We start from the raw sequence: 16086 nt of genomic DNA, 5'->3' as shown, positions 1-16086 counted from the left end.
AATTTTTACTTCTTCAATGCGCTTACTTATAGTTTCCCACAGTAAGAGCTCTGGCATTTGCATTCCCTTCCCATCTTTATTTCAAAACGAGAATGATTTGTTGCACAAGGGAGTCACTGAAATCTCCATGAGAACTAATGGAATGAGGCAATCCCAGTCTTTTCCATTTATGGCACCAAACCCAACTATCAGGATGAAATTGAGGAATATGTTGCCATTTTTAGTGTATATCACACCTTTAACCTTGAATTTGAGATTCCTGTTGAATCAGAATGAGATCCATATTATACAAATTAGCAACAGTACTGAGAAAGCAGAGAGGGATAACATTTGCAGCTAAAGTGAACTAATCAGAATGTGAGCATCCACAAAAAGGTTTGATGAGCTTTAATTAATGCACTTTACATTCACACCTTTAGTTAAAGAGACTTAAGTGTCCTGAGTGTCCCCTTGTAGACATGCCTTGAGACACTCATAACATCTTCATGCACATTCCCTGAGGGATATGAAAATATGTTATCTGTTGTGTACTCTGCTGACTCCTTTGGTTCCCTAGCTTTCTCATATGCACTTTGCTTCTCCCTGACATGTCACCTGTAGTGTTACTACATGACATCCATTGGCCCATAAGAGAAACACAGCTTCAACAAAGCAGCAGCAGCAGAAAGCTAGCAGTTAAATTGTATAATTTTATTATTACAACTGCTGATGCTATTCTTACTGTAGCAACTGGACGCTTCCCTAGACATCAAGCTTCCATTGTGCTCAGCACGGTACATTCATTAGTGAGAAAACCCTTGCCCTGTAGAGCTTACGGTCTAAACAGACAATATAAAGGGTGGGAGAAAGGAAGTATTATTATCCACATTTTACAGATGGGGCACTGAGGTTCAGAGTGATTAAGTGAATTGCCTGAAGTAACACAGGAGGAGCTAAGATCTGAACTGAGATAATCCTTCCTCTCTCGCTCTCGATTTTGGATTATAATTTTGCAAAGTCATTACTGCCACCCATATATTCTTCTTTCTTTTTGCAGGGACTGCGAATTATTTTCTCAGATGCTTCAAGGCTCATCTTCAGACTTAGTGCTTCTAGCAGTGTGCGAGCTACCCTCAGAATCTATGCAGAAAGCTATGAAAAGGATCCCAGCAAACATGACAAGGAGTCACAGGTAAATCAATGAGCACCACTTTAAGCTTTGGAAAAACAACCAAGTATCATTTCTTGCTGTGGTAAAGCCCCTGTATAGGCCAGTGGCAGGTGCTCTCAAAAGTGTTGAATAAAATGATAGGGTTTTTCCCAATTAAAAGCAAAGCGTACTGAATGTTGTGTCCGAGCAGATACATAAGCTGTGTGCTGTTCCAGGAACTGTCAAGGAGGTTGGGTTTTGATTTGGAAAGCTTGTTCTTAAACTTTTAAGAGAACAGCTCCAGAGGTGACAATAGGAGCAGGAGAGTGAGAGCAGTGACAGTGCAGATTGATTATGTAAGCTAAGAAGAACATTCTGCAAAAGGCAGGCGGATGGCCCCAGATCAGTGCAGGCCAACCAAGTGGAGAGGGCAAAGGGGAAGGTAGTAGTAGTAGTATGATACTTCTGTGAATTATTAATCTTTTAAATTAGGCAACCTATTCAAAATTACACACCAAAATCTATATTAAAAGAACATTACGGTTGCAGAGTCCAAGCACGTGCAAGTTAGGAAATCCCAGAATTAAGGGCTGCCTTTGCAACCTTCATTTGGCACCTTGTGCATATGTATTATGATACTGTCTTTAATTACCCCGTGCCAGTGCTGTCTCTGCTGCAACAACTCCTCATCCCATACCCTCACTCCTCCCCCAATGCCTGCCCCTGGCTCCTCTTCCCCAGACCTAAGCTTCATCTCCCTGAGGCCACTTATGTCAGTTCCAGTCTCCTTTTCCAGCCGGTCCCAGTCTCTCCTTTAGGGCTCCTCGAGTAAATCCCAGTCTGTGCCCTGCCCCCTGAGTTACCATCCCACTCTTCCTCTGCAAGCTTCTTGTCCCAGTCTCCTGGCCCAGCCAGTCCCAAGCTCCTTCACCCATTCCTGGCTTCTTGTGCTCTCTCTGACTCTGTGCTTTCAGCTCCCAGCGGCCATTCCCTGGCTTCTTAGCCCAGGATCCTTGACCCAGTCTATTGCCTCTGTTCTTCCTCTTTCCCCTCTGCATTTGTCTGGCTGCCTCCTCCTCCATGCTGCCTGTGCACTAGGGGCATGCAGGGCACAGGAAAGACCATTTCCCTACTCCCAGTTCCGTTCTCTGGCACTACAGAAGCCCCTGGCAGCAAGAAGCAGCAGTTCCAGAGAAAGTCATCTCTGCCCCTGCAGCCTTGGGCTGGAGCATGCCTAGCATGGCAAAGAATTTAGCTGACAAACTCTAACAAGTCTCTACAGACATTTTTCAAATCTTCTAGAGCTTCTCAACAAAGCAGTTGTGGGTTTTTTTTTAACATGACCAAACAATGTATTGTTCCCTAATCTTGTTTTCAGAAACAGCTGTTTTAACTGAAACTTGGCAACAAAAATAAAAAAAATTAAATAAATCAGTCTGAGACAGACACCTTGCGTAGAAAATGTCAGTTTGGCAAAATTATAAGCAACCGAAAACAGGGTTTTATACTGGAAAGTGTCAGGCACCCTTAACTATAGATTGAGCTACCAGCTCCACCTATAATATCCAGAAGTAACTAAAATTTCTAAGAAATATTTTGTCCTTACTTGTCCCTGCAGGCCTTCTTGCAATCTTATGTAAGGTTGAATGGGGTTAGATTGACTTTGTCCAAGCCATATCTGTTCTCAGGGAGAGAGAGAGAGCAGCTTCTGTTCTTCAATGTATCGGACCTCTTGTCCCCCCCCCACTTTTTTTTTTAAATGAATGTAAAGCATATTAAAACGGACTGGCAGCACTGGAGAATGAAGCCTTGTTTATCCACAGAGGCCTGGGCTCCCCTACACCAATCACTCCCCAGTGTGCTTCAGTTTTGGTCTAGAGAGACCACCCCTTTTCAGTCTCCAGACTGACTGAATCCTTGACCTCTCTGCTGAGAGGTATAAGGAAGGTGGCACTTTATTAACAGTTGCATTGCTGAGTGAATTCGGTTATAAAGGAGACTGGCTGTCGTACTATAAATCAAGTTGTTGAACAGGAGCATTTCTAGGCTTATTCCAGGGGAGATCAAAAAGCTAGTCTGGAATTCACACTGCCTGTTACTCATGGGGTGGGGAAGAAAGTACTGGTTTAAAAAACTCACTTATAGCAGACCAGCGGAAGGTTCCCTCTATCTAATAAACTTAAAATAAATCATTAGATAACATACTTCCCCTGTGACAGCAGCAGATACATTTCAGACAGGAGGTCTTCTGCCTTTTTCCCCTCCTCCCCAAAATTGGACACTAGTGATGCTCCTTGCTGTGTTTATAAATAAGGCTACGGTTTAGTCATGGGTATTTTTAGTAAAAGTCATGGACAGGTCACTGGCAATAAACAAAAATTCACTGCCTGTGACCTGTCCATGACTTGTACTATATACCTCTGACGAAATCTTAGCTGGGGACCGGGGAGGGGGTGGAGGATAGAAATGCTGCTCTGGGAGTTGGGGGACTGCTGCTGGGGGCCACCAAGCAGCAACTGCTTCAACCGCCCCCGGTGCTGCCCACCTGCTGCTGTTCCAGCTGCCCCCGGAACCACTGCTCAGGCAGTCCCTGGGGCCAGCTGCACAGGTGGCTGCTCAAGTGGTCCCTGGGGCCAGCTCCCGCGGGCTGCCAGAGTAGCGAATGGTGCTTCTGGCCCCGGGGCCACTCCAGCAGCACTGTTGCGGCTCACTGCGGTGCCACTCAAGCCACTCCAGCAGCAGCCGGTGTGGCTGTCTCTGGGGCCACCTGAGCAGCTTGTTTCCAGGGTCATCTGCTTGGGTGGCCCTGTGGTCAGCCACACTGGCCGCTGCAGGAGTCACGGAAGTCGCGGAAAGTCATGGAATCCATGACTTCCGTGACAGACAAAGAGCCCTATTTATAAATAGTTTTGAAGCTTAAATTTACATGATTATAAGCTCTTTGAGGTAGGGACTGTCACTTACTATATGTTTGTGCAGTGTCTAACACAATGAGGCACCAACCTGGCTGAGGCCTCTAAGTGCTCATGCAATATAAATACAGTATTTAATAATAATAATTTATTATTATTATTATTTATTGCACTGCAGGGAAAGGCAAGAGAGGCAGGAATGAATTTTGTCTTTAAAGGGAACTCCAGGTATCTTTGAGCTTCTGCTGAGTTTTTGCTAGCACTCTAATCTGAGTTATAAGTGAACATTTTTTAAAAAAAGAATTCCTTGTCAAGCAGATTGTCTGGGATCACTTAGCTAATGCTTCACAGTGATTCCTCACAAGTTGGAAATAGTACAGAGTCCAAGCAACTTCTGGATTCCTTATAAGGGATACATTTGTAGTGGTCTGAGAGTCATCTCATAGTCATAATCAAAAAAAGTTTTCTAAAGAAGAATTAAGGTTGAGAGGGTTTCATTGGAGTCTAGCTGATACCAAAAATACCTTAATATTATACTTTGTTTACAGTTCTCTGATTTTTACCAAACTTTCCAAGAAAACTCTACCATAGGATGAGGTGCAGCATGTGAGTTTTTGGGAAGATCTTTCGTTTTGTTAAATGAAAAGGGGTTGAAAACTGGATTTTTAATGAGGGAGAAGCTTTAGCCTTAACTATAGTAAGGCTACTATGCCTCCATAATCATTACAGGGAATGCACATTATCAAAAGTCCCAAGAAAAAAAACACAAGTGCATCATGTTTTTAATCTACAAAAGTTTCCAGTTTAAACAATAAAGTTAAAGCTTCTTTTAATGCCATTTTATTTCTGCAAAACATTAGTTTTAAAATAATGAATAAACGGTTTTCTCTCTCCACAGAGTATTTTTGCAAATTTTATTTCTGAAAATACATCACTATATACTTGTGGCCATCTCAGGTTATGACATGATTTAGCCAGCCAGTGTGTATGGATTAATAAATATGTTTGAACTGGGGGAGAGACCTACGGTAAAATACCATTTTGACTCCTTCCACACTGCCTGGCCAAACTTGGTTATAGCACAGATTGGTAACAATTGTAATTAAACTGTGTTTACGCATAGGTATTAAACAATGCTGTTGCCCTTTGTAGGCAGAGCCTAAATCAAGTGAAAATATGTCAGTGGAGGGGACAGAGCTAAGTGTTGATTTCCATTCCGGACCCATCTGAGAGGTCTGCAATGTACATTTAGCAACTTTGCAGTCTATGAAACAAACACAAGTGTCTGACCATATTTCCTGTCTAACGCATCTTGACAAAAAGAATGATTCCACGCCACCAAATTGATTTATTCTCTAATGCTTTATAAAGTACACTAGAAAACAATAAGGAAGGTCCTGCCAGTCTTCAGTGCTGAATTAATTAAACTTTCTGACCCTCTTAATTACAAAAGGAGAAAGTGCTTCTTATAATGGAATAGCTTCTGTAACAATGAATTGTTCAATATTAAATGTTTTAAGGCAAGAAAGTGGAGAAGGGAGAGAGACACTGAGCTGGATTTAAGTTTGGGTCCTTTAAAAAAAAGTTTGTTTGATGTTTAACACTTAATGTTTTTATATGAATGGAGAGTCATAAATGTTCTAAGTGAAGTTAGTGTTTGTGAAAATACCGGATTGAGAGAACTGGAGATGAATGGCATCCTGACAATTCACTGGATGTGTGCCAGCCTGGGGAACTGCAACACAGGGCATCCCTGGACTACCCTGCCCAGGTGTATTATCTCTGTTCTAGAAGTTAACTTTGGAGGTGGGAGTAAGTCCTTTTCCATGCATATTCAATCCAATCCGGAGACTGCCACTAATGGTGCCAGTTATGGTGACATGGACACCTCTCCACTAAAACCTGAACTGGGACTACCATCTGATTTTATATAGGCCACTGAATTTGTCAGATTATAGCAATTTTTTTTTCCACTAATGATCCAGGTTGAATTTGAGAGGCAACCCTAGAGGTGAATGAAGAAGTCATCTCTCTGGTCATCCAGTCCCCTCAGTACTCATTGATTTATGCTGTTTGGTGCTGGGCAGAAAAAGAAAAGCCTTCTGATTTTAAAGGAGTTTCATCTCATTTTGCAACAGCTGCAGTAGAATGAACTGTTGTGTACACAGTACTTTAGTCTTGTCTTCACAAAGCTAGTTCATGTCAATATGGGTTACCATAGATAGGTGAGAGCGCTGTCTAATGGTAGGACGCATTTAACCTAGAGCTCCTTTTTGGTGACTAGGTAATGCATATCTATATGTGAATATCCAGTAAAATAACAAAACAAAAGAACAGGTGTTTTACCTTTGTAGATTTAGGGCCAAATAGTGGCCTCACTCCTCTTTGGCATATTGAGGATTAGAGGCGCTCTGAAGCATGTTGTATGTGCAGAATGAATGTAAGTAGAATGTTTTCAGTCCCACCAACCTGACATGTCTCCTGGGGGTCACTGAGCACCATCAGTTGGGCTAACCTATCTGAAGCCCAGTACTCAAAGGAGCATTATTATGCCAGCTTCTGTGCAGATTCATGAAGGATAGTAGAAAGAAGATCACTGTCACCTCCTCCCTTCCCCTCCCCCCCCCCCCAGCACACACTTGCTGGAGCACATAGAATTTCCACCTCAACGCTATCGATAAATACTCCCTCTTTCTTCTAATCCTGTGGTGGAGTACACTTTCCAGTGCTGAGCTTTCCCAAAGCCAGATGCTTCACCGACTACAGTAAGACAGTATGGACTGGGAGGGTCACTGATCCTTACCTTCAACCAGGCAATGAGCTCCATTTAAAGGGAGTAAATCATTCTACTTTAATACCCATCTTAGCAAATGAATGCTTAATAATTGCAGAGCATCAGTGACCATAGGTGGAAATATTCACACCATAATAAGTAGTTAATAAATAAGGAAATCCCTTTCTCAGAGAGACAATATTGTTGTGCAGCCATGGGTAGAATCTTTTGTTACGGTGTACTTTGCTCCCACTAAGGGGAATAGGAATTATATGCGTGCATCAAGAGGAGATGTGACAGAATTTCAATTCTACAACTTCCTTTTGTTTAACCAATATTTCCTATCTATTTCCAGTTACAATGGAGTGATCATCAGGAATTCAAAGGGCAAACAAGACTTTGGAGACTGTTCATTTTTGTTTTAGTTTAATTGCTTTTCTTACTTAGCCTGATTTTCATATGTATCTTTTGTATCAATGCACTCTTGCTGAGGCAGCCAATCAGAATTTACCCTGTTGTTTGTGCCATACTTTTGTGCATTGCAAACCAAATCACAGTATTATTTATTGACTTTCTGCTGCTTGGCTGCCTAGGTGTAAGAGATGGTTGAACTACTTCAGACAAAAGGGCCACATTATTCCAATATCCCTTAATCAAGCCTTTTATTTATTTTGACATTTGAAAATGCTCAACTTTTTTTAAAATACGTTTTTCATTGCCACATGCTTCTGCACATACAGATTAGATACATATTACCAAGATTCACCAAGATAGTGTGAAGGATTTCATTTATATCAAAAAAGATTTGGAATAATGATTCTCTTAAGATTAAGCAGAATTACTTGTTCAGAATTCAATGTAATCTGTTATACTTCAGGAAACAATAATTTCTGAATCTCACTCAGGATGAAATCTACCACAGTGCAGGTGGCCTTCAGAAAACCTTCTGCACCACTTAATCATCGCATTAGATCAGAACATATAAACGATAGTCACAATTTTCAAAAATAAAAATGTAACTTTAGGCTCCTGGTTTTGAAAATCTTGGCCACTGTTATTAGCAAACATCTGACATAGACCAGCTTAATATGGCAGCTACAAATACCACGTGTTTCTTTCCAGAAGTAAAACATATCATCTAGGAAAATTAACAGTTGTATACCTAGACTTCTGAAAAATTGTCCACTTACAGCTAGAGTGGTTGCGATTATCCCCATAGACCTCAAAAATCAATTGGTATTTTCAGGGGGAGTGGGGACTCACTAAAAAGCCCTGGAAGATTTGTTAAAATCTTGTGTTAAAACACAAAACAAGCTATGTGATTCACTCGAAAGCATGCTTATTCTTCAAACACAGTAAAGCAGATGCACAGAACTGCAAGCTTTCAAGTAAGACAAGAACACAATACCTGAGTCTCATTCTGCTAACAAGTGTAAGCCTCAATACAGATATACTTCTGCCAACTTATTTGGCATGTTACAAAGCATCAAACAGACCAAACTAAACATGGTAAATGCATTCTTACACACTTGATTGATGCAGGGGATCAGTAAAATTCATTTAAAAATTGACAACATTCTTAATTCAACTATTCCCTTTTCTATGATTTTTATTTCCACAGTTTTTCACTATTTTGATGCAAGAAACTGTGACACAATCTCCTTCACAAACATGGATTTCAGATAGAAATCTGGCTATGTAAAAGATTTAAGATTATGTTCCATCGGTCACATTTCAGCCTATTCTTCCCATTCTGGGCTCCACCTATGACCTTTGTATTTAGGACCAGTTATGTTGGCTAAGTAATGGAATGGTTCCGTAGCCTCTCTGAATTGTCAATTATAATCCATTAGTTTTTGTCCTTGTTTGGTTCTAGTTCTTTGGTAATAGATCAATCCTGATTTTCCCTGAATCATGGATAATATTGTCCTCAGTCAATAATCTGTCAGTTCTTCTGAAATCTTTTCAACTGCTTTTTTTAAATTGAGTGCCTCTTTGTAGACACCTTTGTTATGTATAATGGGTATTATAATTTGATCAAAGACCTCCCTGTGTTCAGTGCAAACTTCAGCATCCTTACAGAGAGACAATCATCTGGAGAGTGGCACCATGTTATTGAGAATTGAGCTGGTAGATTTTTTTTTTGAACATTGAAACTTTATCTTTTTTCCCCCTAAACTCGAGTTGGGATCCTTTTTAAAATCCACCAGCCAGGAGGCTGATATTTGCAGAAGGAATTTTTTACTTCTACAGTGTGCTTTAGGACCCTTAGGTGGTGATATTGTCTCAACAAGGAAAAGAGCAACTCTATGTCAGGGACGTTGTTTGACTGCACCTGACAAGCTCTCATACTTTCCATTTCATTTTTGTCAACAGAGCAGATGACAAAGGACCATAGCTAATTGTCCTACATTTCTCTGGATTCTCAGATAGCATTTCAGCAACTTGGACACAATATGGTATTATCATAAATATAAAGGGAAGGGTAACCACCTTTCTGTGTACAGTGCTATAAAATCCCTCCTGGCCAGAGGCAAAGTCCTTTTACCTTTAAAGGGTTAAGAAGCTCAGGTAACCTGGCTGGCACCTGACCCAAAATGACCAATGAGGGAACAAGATACTTTCAAATCTGGAGGGGGGGAAGGCTTTTGTCTGTCTGTGTGATACCTTTGCCGGGAGCAGATCAAGGATGCAAGCCCTCAACTCCTGTAGTTAGTAAATAATCTAGCTTGAAAATGCGTTAGGTTGTTTTTTTTGTTTTGGCTTGTGAAATTCGCTGTGCTGGAGGAAATGTGTATTCTTGTTTTTGTGTCTTTTTGTAAGTTAAGGTTTTGCCTAGAGGAATTCTCTGTTTTAAATCTAACTGCATGTGGAATTATCTTCCATTCTAATCTTACAGAGTTATTCTTTTTTCATTTCTTTGTGCTTCTAATAAAGTTCTGTTTTTTAAGAATCTGATTGGGGGTTTTAGTGTCCCTAAAAACCCAAGGTTGGTCTGTGCTCATCTTTATTCTCAAGCTACCCCAGGAAAGGGGGTGTAGGGCTTGGGGGATATTAGGGGGGAGATAGGGTTCCAAGTGGCCCTCCCTAAATGTTTGTTTGAATCACTTGGTGGTGGCAGTGTTCACTTTTGTACTAATCCAAAGTACAAAGGAGAATTTGTGCCTTGGGGAGTTTTTAACCAAAGCTGATAAAAATAAGCTTGGGGTTCTTTTATGCGGGTCCCCACATCTGTACCCTAGAGTTCAAAGTGAGGAGGGAACCCTGACAGGTATTCTGCAATTTTCTTTTCAGATGTAGAATCAGTAGCAATATGTAGAAATGCTTTTAGCTGTTATTAGGTCATTTCTGATGTCTGAACAACCAACTTGAGGTCTTTTGATTCTTTAGTTTTTTCCCCAGTGTTTCTTCTGATTCTGTCTTTGTAGCATCTAGTAGAAGAGCTGTGAGTTTAAATCTGTCCAGAATAATATATCCATGGTGAAGTGCTTCAATCGCTTCTTTAAATTTCTGATTTTGTGCTACATTGAAGATGATGATGTCAGCATAAAAGAAGAATGCAACTTGCATATCAGGTTCCAGTCTTTGACTTTCAGATGTTTTTGTGACATAATTATCAGTTGATCTTGGCCACTGTTTGGAGTGCTGAAGGCAAACAGATACTGCTCCTGAATTAAGCTGATGCTGAAGAGCTCCCAGAAAAGTTTGGACTTATAATATCAGCATAGCTATGTTTGACTATGACAATGACACCTGCGGTCTTTCACTTGCAAGATCATCAGAAGTCATCAGTGTTCTGCTCTTCCACTTCAATAGCATGAAACTTTGGCAATGGTACATTTGGAAGAAAATTCTTAGCTGTGCTCAGTATTATCTAGTTGCAGCTAGCAGGAGTGAACTGTGAAGAACCTGGTGGCTCACTGCTTTGGCGTCTCATTCTACACAAGCCCTGGCATTGTTTAAAGCAGTCTTGGGGCTGCTCTAAATTATCCAAACTGGATATGGTCCCAAGGAGTCATTTCTTCAGCTTGGACTAGCTAGAGCATAAGAGGGCTCTGGCTATGCCCTTAACATGCCAGCTGTTTGCCAGTCAGGGAGATCTGTTGCCTTTCCAGCCTCTTAGCCTTTTACAGTTATAGCTTCCTTTTCAAAGGTTACAGCTTCAATGATTGTACCCTTGTAGCTAGGCAAAAGAATGGTTAATAAAAGTCTCTCTTGCTTCAGTTAATAAATAGGCCATAAAATGGTGCGACTGATAAACAGAGCTATCAATAACTTAAGGGTCATTAAAAACTTATTTTTAGTACAGTCTGCTCACTCAATTAATCTGTTATACTTTTCACCAAGGTTAAATTTATCATAACCAAATGTTTGATAAATAGGAAAAATGAAACATGCCAATACACATAAAAGTCCAAGGGATAAAACAAGAATAATAACACGTGCTGATACCTAAAAGTCCAAGGTTCTAGATAAAAGTGAGCATGCAGTCCCTGTGAAATAAATTGGCTGAGATTGCTTCTTGGCTTACTAGCAGGAGCTAAGGAGGGGACCCTGTGTTCCATGACCATTCACTCTCTCCTACTAGCTAGCCAGGAGGTAACCTTAGCAACAGTGCATAAGATTTAGAAGCAGAGGCACTAATTAAAATAACCAGCCCTCATTGAGTGACCAAAATAAATTAGAGAAAATTTACTTGGTGTTTAAGCATTTTTAATTCACAGCACTAAAGAAAACCTGAAGAAGAGCTCGAAAGCTTCTCTCTCTCTCTCTTTCTCTCCAACAGAAGTGAGTCCAATAAAAGTTATTATCTTTCTTTCGCTAAGGCTGCTTTCTGGCTAACTAGGAAGAAGATGTTAAAGGCAAAGGCCCAGACCCTCAAAGGTATTTATGCTCCTAACTTCTGTCGAATGGGAGTTAGGTGCCTAAATACCTTTGAGGATCTGGGCCCTGGAGACCAATTCTTTGGCTCTTATTAGCCAGCCAAGAAGCAGCCTCTGCCAAATTATTCTTTATCATTCAATAGCCATAAGCAGTGCATGCTTGCTTTTATCTAGAACCTTGAACTTTTATGTATTGGCACATTCTTGTTCGTCTGTTTACAAGCAATTAGTTATGCTAAATTTAACCGAGGTGAAAGGGATAACAGATCAATTGAGTGGGTGTAATGTACTCAAAATAAGGTTTGGTGACTCGTATGTTCACATGTAGCTTCAGTTTCTGACTCACCTCATATTTATTGCCTATTAATAAATCATGACAGAAGGCTAATATTTACCTGTCCTTTACTTAGCTACCTGGGTACAATCATGGAAGTTGGGTAAGGTTTTAAATCTAAAGGGGAAAAAATTACAGTCCATATGCAGAATCTCTTTGATTTGTTGTCACGGTTAATAAAATGTTATTTCAAACACCAGTGTCATGCTGGTATTGTACTGGGCATGTACAGGAAAGAGTGCAGCAAAAAGGTTAGGTTGCTTCAAATATCTGCTAATTTTTATTCACAGTACATTGTTATTTATTATATCTATTGAAGTTGTACCTAGGAGCCACAGTTGTAGACCTGGAGCATATTGTGTCAGGTGCTGTACAAATATAGAACAACATGGATCACAAATATAAATCTATTTTCCAGGGACATACTTGAATTAAATGGTTTGCTACACTAACTAGCTACAGAAGAATCCAATAGCAGCATGCAACCACATTGCATTGCATGTCTGTTTTTCTTGTGAAAGAGAATTCTTTCAAATAAGAACCCTACTGGGAAAAGTTCCATGGAATTTAATAGGGGTGAAACAACACATTTCTATATATTTAATAAGATATAGCAATAATTCTAAGAAATAGTAGAATTTAATAGAGAATATTTCCTTTCCATCGGTGTTTTGAAGTAATCTATAAAGTCATATAGTAGGTATACAGTTTAATATTGAAATGTATAAGATGGTTGAAAAAGTCCATGCAAAGTTTTTCCACTTTCTATTAAATAATATGGGACTTTTCAAAAGGATTAGTGAGAGGTAGGGCATTTTCAGCTTTTGCTCATGATCTTGTATAACTCAACATTTTCCATGTCATTCAAATAATTTAGCTTCTGATGCCACACTAGGTCACCTTACAGTGTGCCATATTGAGAATAGTTTGAACGAAAAAAAAAAACCACAAACATTTCCAGACCATTTTTCTTTTCCAGACACATTTTAAAAATACATCTATCTGGTGACAATGATTATAGAAGATCTCATGAATCATGGGTATGAACTCATTAATCCTAGACCTTGAGTCCTAGCTCTTTGGAAGTACGAAAGAGGAATAATGTGTTACGAAGTCAGATGGTTCTAAGTAGAACTCAATTTACATTCTAGCACTGCCCTTCCCACCCCACATACACATCCTCTTACTTCCAGCTAAGGGAAGAACAGTTCGTCCTCTGACCTTTTGAGATCACCATTACTAAGACTGTCCTTGCGTCAGCAGGCAGAACGTGCAGATAGCAGTGATGACAACTCCCTGTGCTCAATCACTGAGTGCATCAACTCATTAAAGTCAACTCAATGCCTTCACCAGCCCTGAAGAGCCTGAAGTCTTGTAGGTTAAGACAGCTTAGTGCTGCGGAGTAACTAGGGTCAGCCAGGTTCTAGGGCACTGTGGTTTTAGGTTCTAGAGCTTCTAGTGCACTGTGAATTAAACTGCCAGTCAACTTCTGCTTTTTTGGTACTTGATCTGCAAGATCAAGTCAGAATCTGCTTGTAGATGCACGCTCATGCATATTTAGCATCATGAGACAAATACTGCAAGAGACACAGCACCAGGCAGGCTGTATAAGTGTAATGTTAGTATTACAGTGTATTGTATTACAGTGTAATGATAGTATTATGTTTTTGTAATTGTTTATTTAGTCCATTCCTTAATTCTTCTATCATTTGAGTAATACATCATTTGTGTGTTGATCTGGCTTCTAGCGTACTGTGCATCACAAGGGGAAATTGCTCCTGAACTAACATCATGTTAGGAGCATATCTAAAAGATAGAGAAGAGCTTGACTGGGAATAGTTTTAAAATACAAGAAGAAGAATGCGTGGCTGGGGCTTCTAGGCCGACAGTAGTATAAAAATAATAATACTTAGTTCTTGCAGTTCTTTACACTTTCAAAGCACTAGCCAAACAATAATTAATCTCACAATATCCCTATGCATTAGGGAAGTATTATACCCCTTCTATAATGATGGAAATCTGGGGAGGGGGCAGCTGAGGAGATAGAGAGTTCAGAGTGGGGAGAGAGTTCTGGAGGAGTTCCAGAGCTAGGGATGGGGAAAAGCACCTGGTAGATTGGCCATCTTCATGTAGCTCCATATATCAAACCTCAGTCATCCTATGATGGCTAGTCTTTTTGTATTTGAACCACTTGCCTATCTCTCCTTAGAAAAATCAGTAGTTGTTCCAGAAAAGTGAATTCTGCTGGTTCTTGCTGCTGTAGCTCTGTTTAGAAGTCAGCAGCTGGGTTTGTGTAACCGTTTTAACATTCTGGAAAATTCTAAAGGGTCATTTGATCTAATAGTAAGTCAAGTACCCTAAACCCCTACAACAGCCACATGAAGTATAGCTGATTAGCAACGGATCTCTGCCCTACGGTGACATTCATTTAATAACTGGCTAGTTTGGATTTTTTTGTTGTTGTTTTTCTGTGGGCTGATAGGAGATGAAATAAAAAGGTTGGTGCAGATGGCAGTGTGTGTAAACACAACTTATCCTGTGTCATAAAGTTGTTCTACCATGTTCACTTGGATACATTTTAAGATGAGAAAACCCTATAAATACAAAGCCTGGCACAATGTCTTGAAGGGGTTTTTTTTCCTGCTAAATGTAGCCTAACATCACAAGAAAAAAACCCTAACAAACACAAAAGCAGGTGTTTGAACTTATGTAAAAGAAGTTATAAGTATTATCTGGTGTTCTTAAAAATGCTTTGAATCCCAAGGTTTGGAGTATTCTCACATAAGAATATAAGAACGGCCACACTGGGTCAGACCAGTGGTCCATCTAGTCCAGTCCTGTCTTCCTAATGTGGCCAGTGTCATAGGGAATGAACAGAACAGGGCAATTACTGATTGATCCATCCCCTATCGTCCAGTCCCAACATCTGGCAGTCAGAGGCTTAGGGACATCTAGAGCAGTGATTCTCAAACTGTGGGTCAGGACCTAAAGTTGGTCACAACCCTATTTTAATGGGGTTGCCAGGGTTGGCTTAAAATTGTTGGGACCCGGGGCTGAAGCCCAAACCCAACTGCCCAGGGCCAAAGCCTGAGGGTTTCAGCCTTGAGCGGCAGTGGAGCTCAGGTTACAGGCCCCCTTGCCTGGGGCTGAATCCCTTGGGCGGGGGGGGGCTCAGGCTTTGGTCCTCCCTCCTAGGCCATGTAGTAATTTTTATTGTCAAAAGGGGGTCGCAGTGCAATGAAGTGTGAGAACTCCTGCTCTAGAGCATGGGGTTGTGTCCCTGACTGTCTTGGCTAATGGCCATTGATGGACCTATCCTCCATGAACTAGTCCAGTTCTTTTTTGAACCCAGTTACAGTATTAGCCTTCACAATTTCTCCTGTCAACGAATTCCACTGGTGTGTGTTGTGTGAAGAAGTATTTCCTTTTGCTTATTTTAAACCTACTGCCTATTAATTTCATTTGTTGACCTCTGGCTCTTGTATTATGAGAAGGAGTAAATACTCTTCCTTCTGCACTTTCTTCATGCCAGTCATGCTTTTATAGACCTCTATCATGTCCCCCCTTAGTTGTCTCTTCTCCAAACTGAACGTTCCCAGTCTTTTTAATCTCACCTCATATGAAAGCTATTCCATACCCCTAGTCATTTTTGTTGGCCTTCTTGCTTCCTCTTCCAATTCTAATATATCTTTTTTGGGACGGGGCGATCAGAACTGCATGCAGTTGTCAAGGTGTGGGTGTGCCAGGTATTTATATAATGGCATTATATTTACTGTGTTGTTATCAATCAGTTTCCTAATAGTTCCTAACATTCTGTTAGCTTTTTAGACTGTTGTTGAACACTGAGCAGATATTTTCAGAGAACTATCCACAATGACTCCAAGATCTTTCTTGAGTGGTAACAGCTAATTTAGACCCCATCATTTTGCATGTATAGTTGAGATTGTTTTTTAATGTGCATTACTTTGCACTTATTAACATTGAATTCCGTTTGCCATTTTTGTTGCCTACTCATCCAGTGTTGCGAGATCCCTTTGGGCTTTCATGGCTTTAAC

General features: G+C 40.4%; 1 protein-coding gene across 2 annotated transcripts in view; it reads left to right on the top strand.

The window, feature by feature from the left end:
* The window catches only part of PGM5 (phosphoglucomutase 5), a 117488-nt gene that overhangs the window by 97622 nt on the left and 3780 nt on the right, over positions 1 to 16086 (top strand). For both annotated transcript variants that reach the window (XM_038403565.2, XM_038403564.2), the window contains exon 10: positions 1037 to 1171. In XM_038403565.2, the coding sequence (XP_038259493.1) occupies positions 1037 to 1171 (135 nt within the window). The remainder of the gene's footprint in view (positions 1 to 1036; positions 1172 to 16086) is intronic.

The sequence above is a fragment of the Dermochelys coriacea genome, chromosome 5, assembly GCF_009764565.3.
Source record: "Dermochelys coriacea isolate rDerCor1 chromosome 5, rDerCor1.pri.v4, whole genome shotgun sequence".
In the NCBI taxonomy this organism is placed as follows: domain Eukaryota; kingdom Metazoa; phylum Chordata; order Testudines; family Dermochelyidae; genus Dermochelys; species Dermochelys coriacea.
Note: the sequence above shows the minus strand (reverse complement) of the source record. Positions and strands in the feature narration are given on the sequence as shown.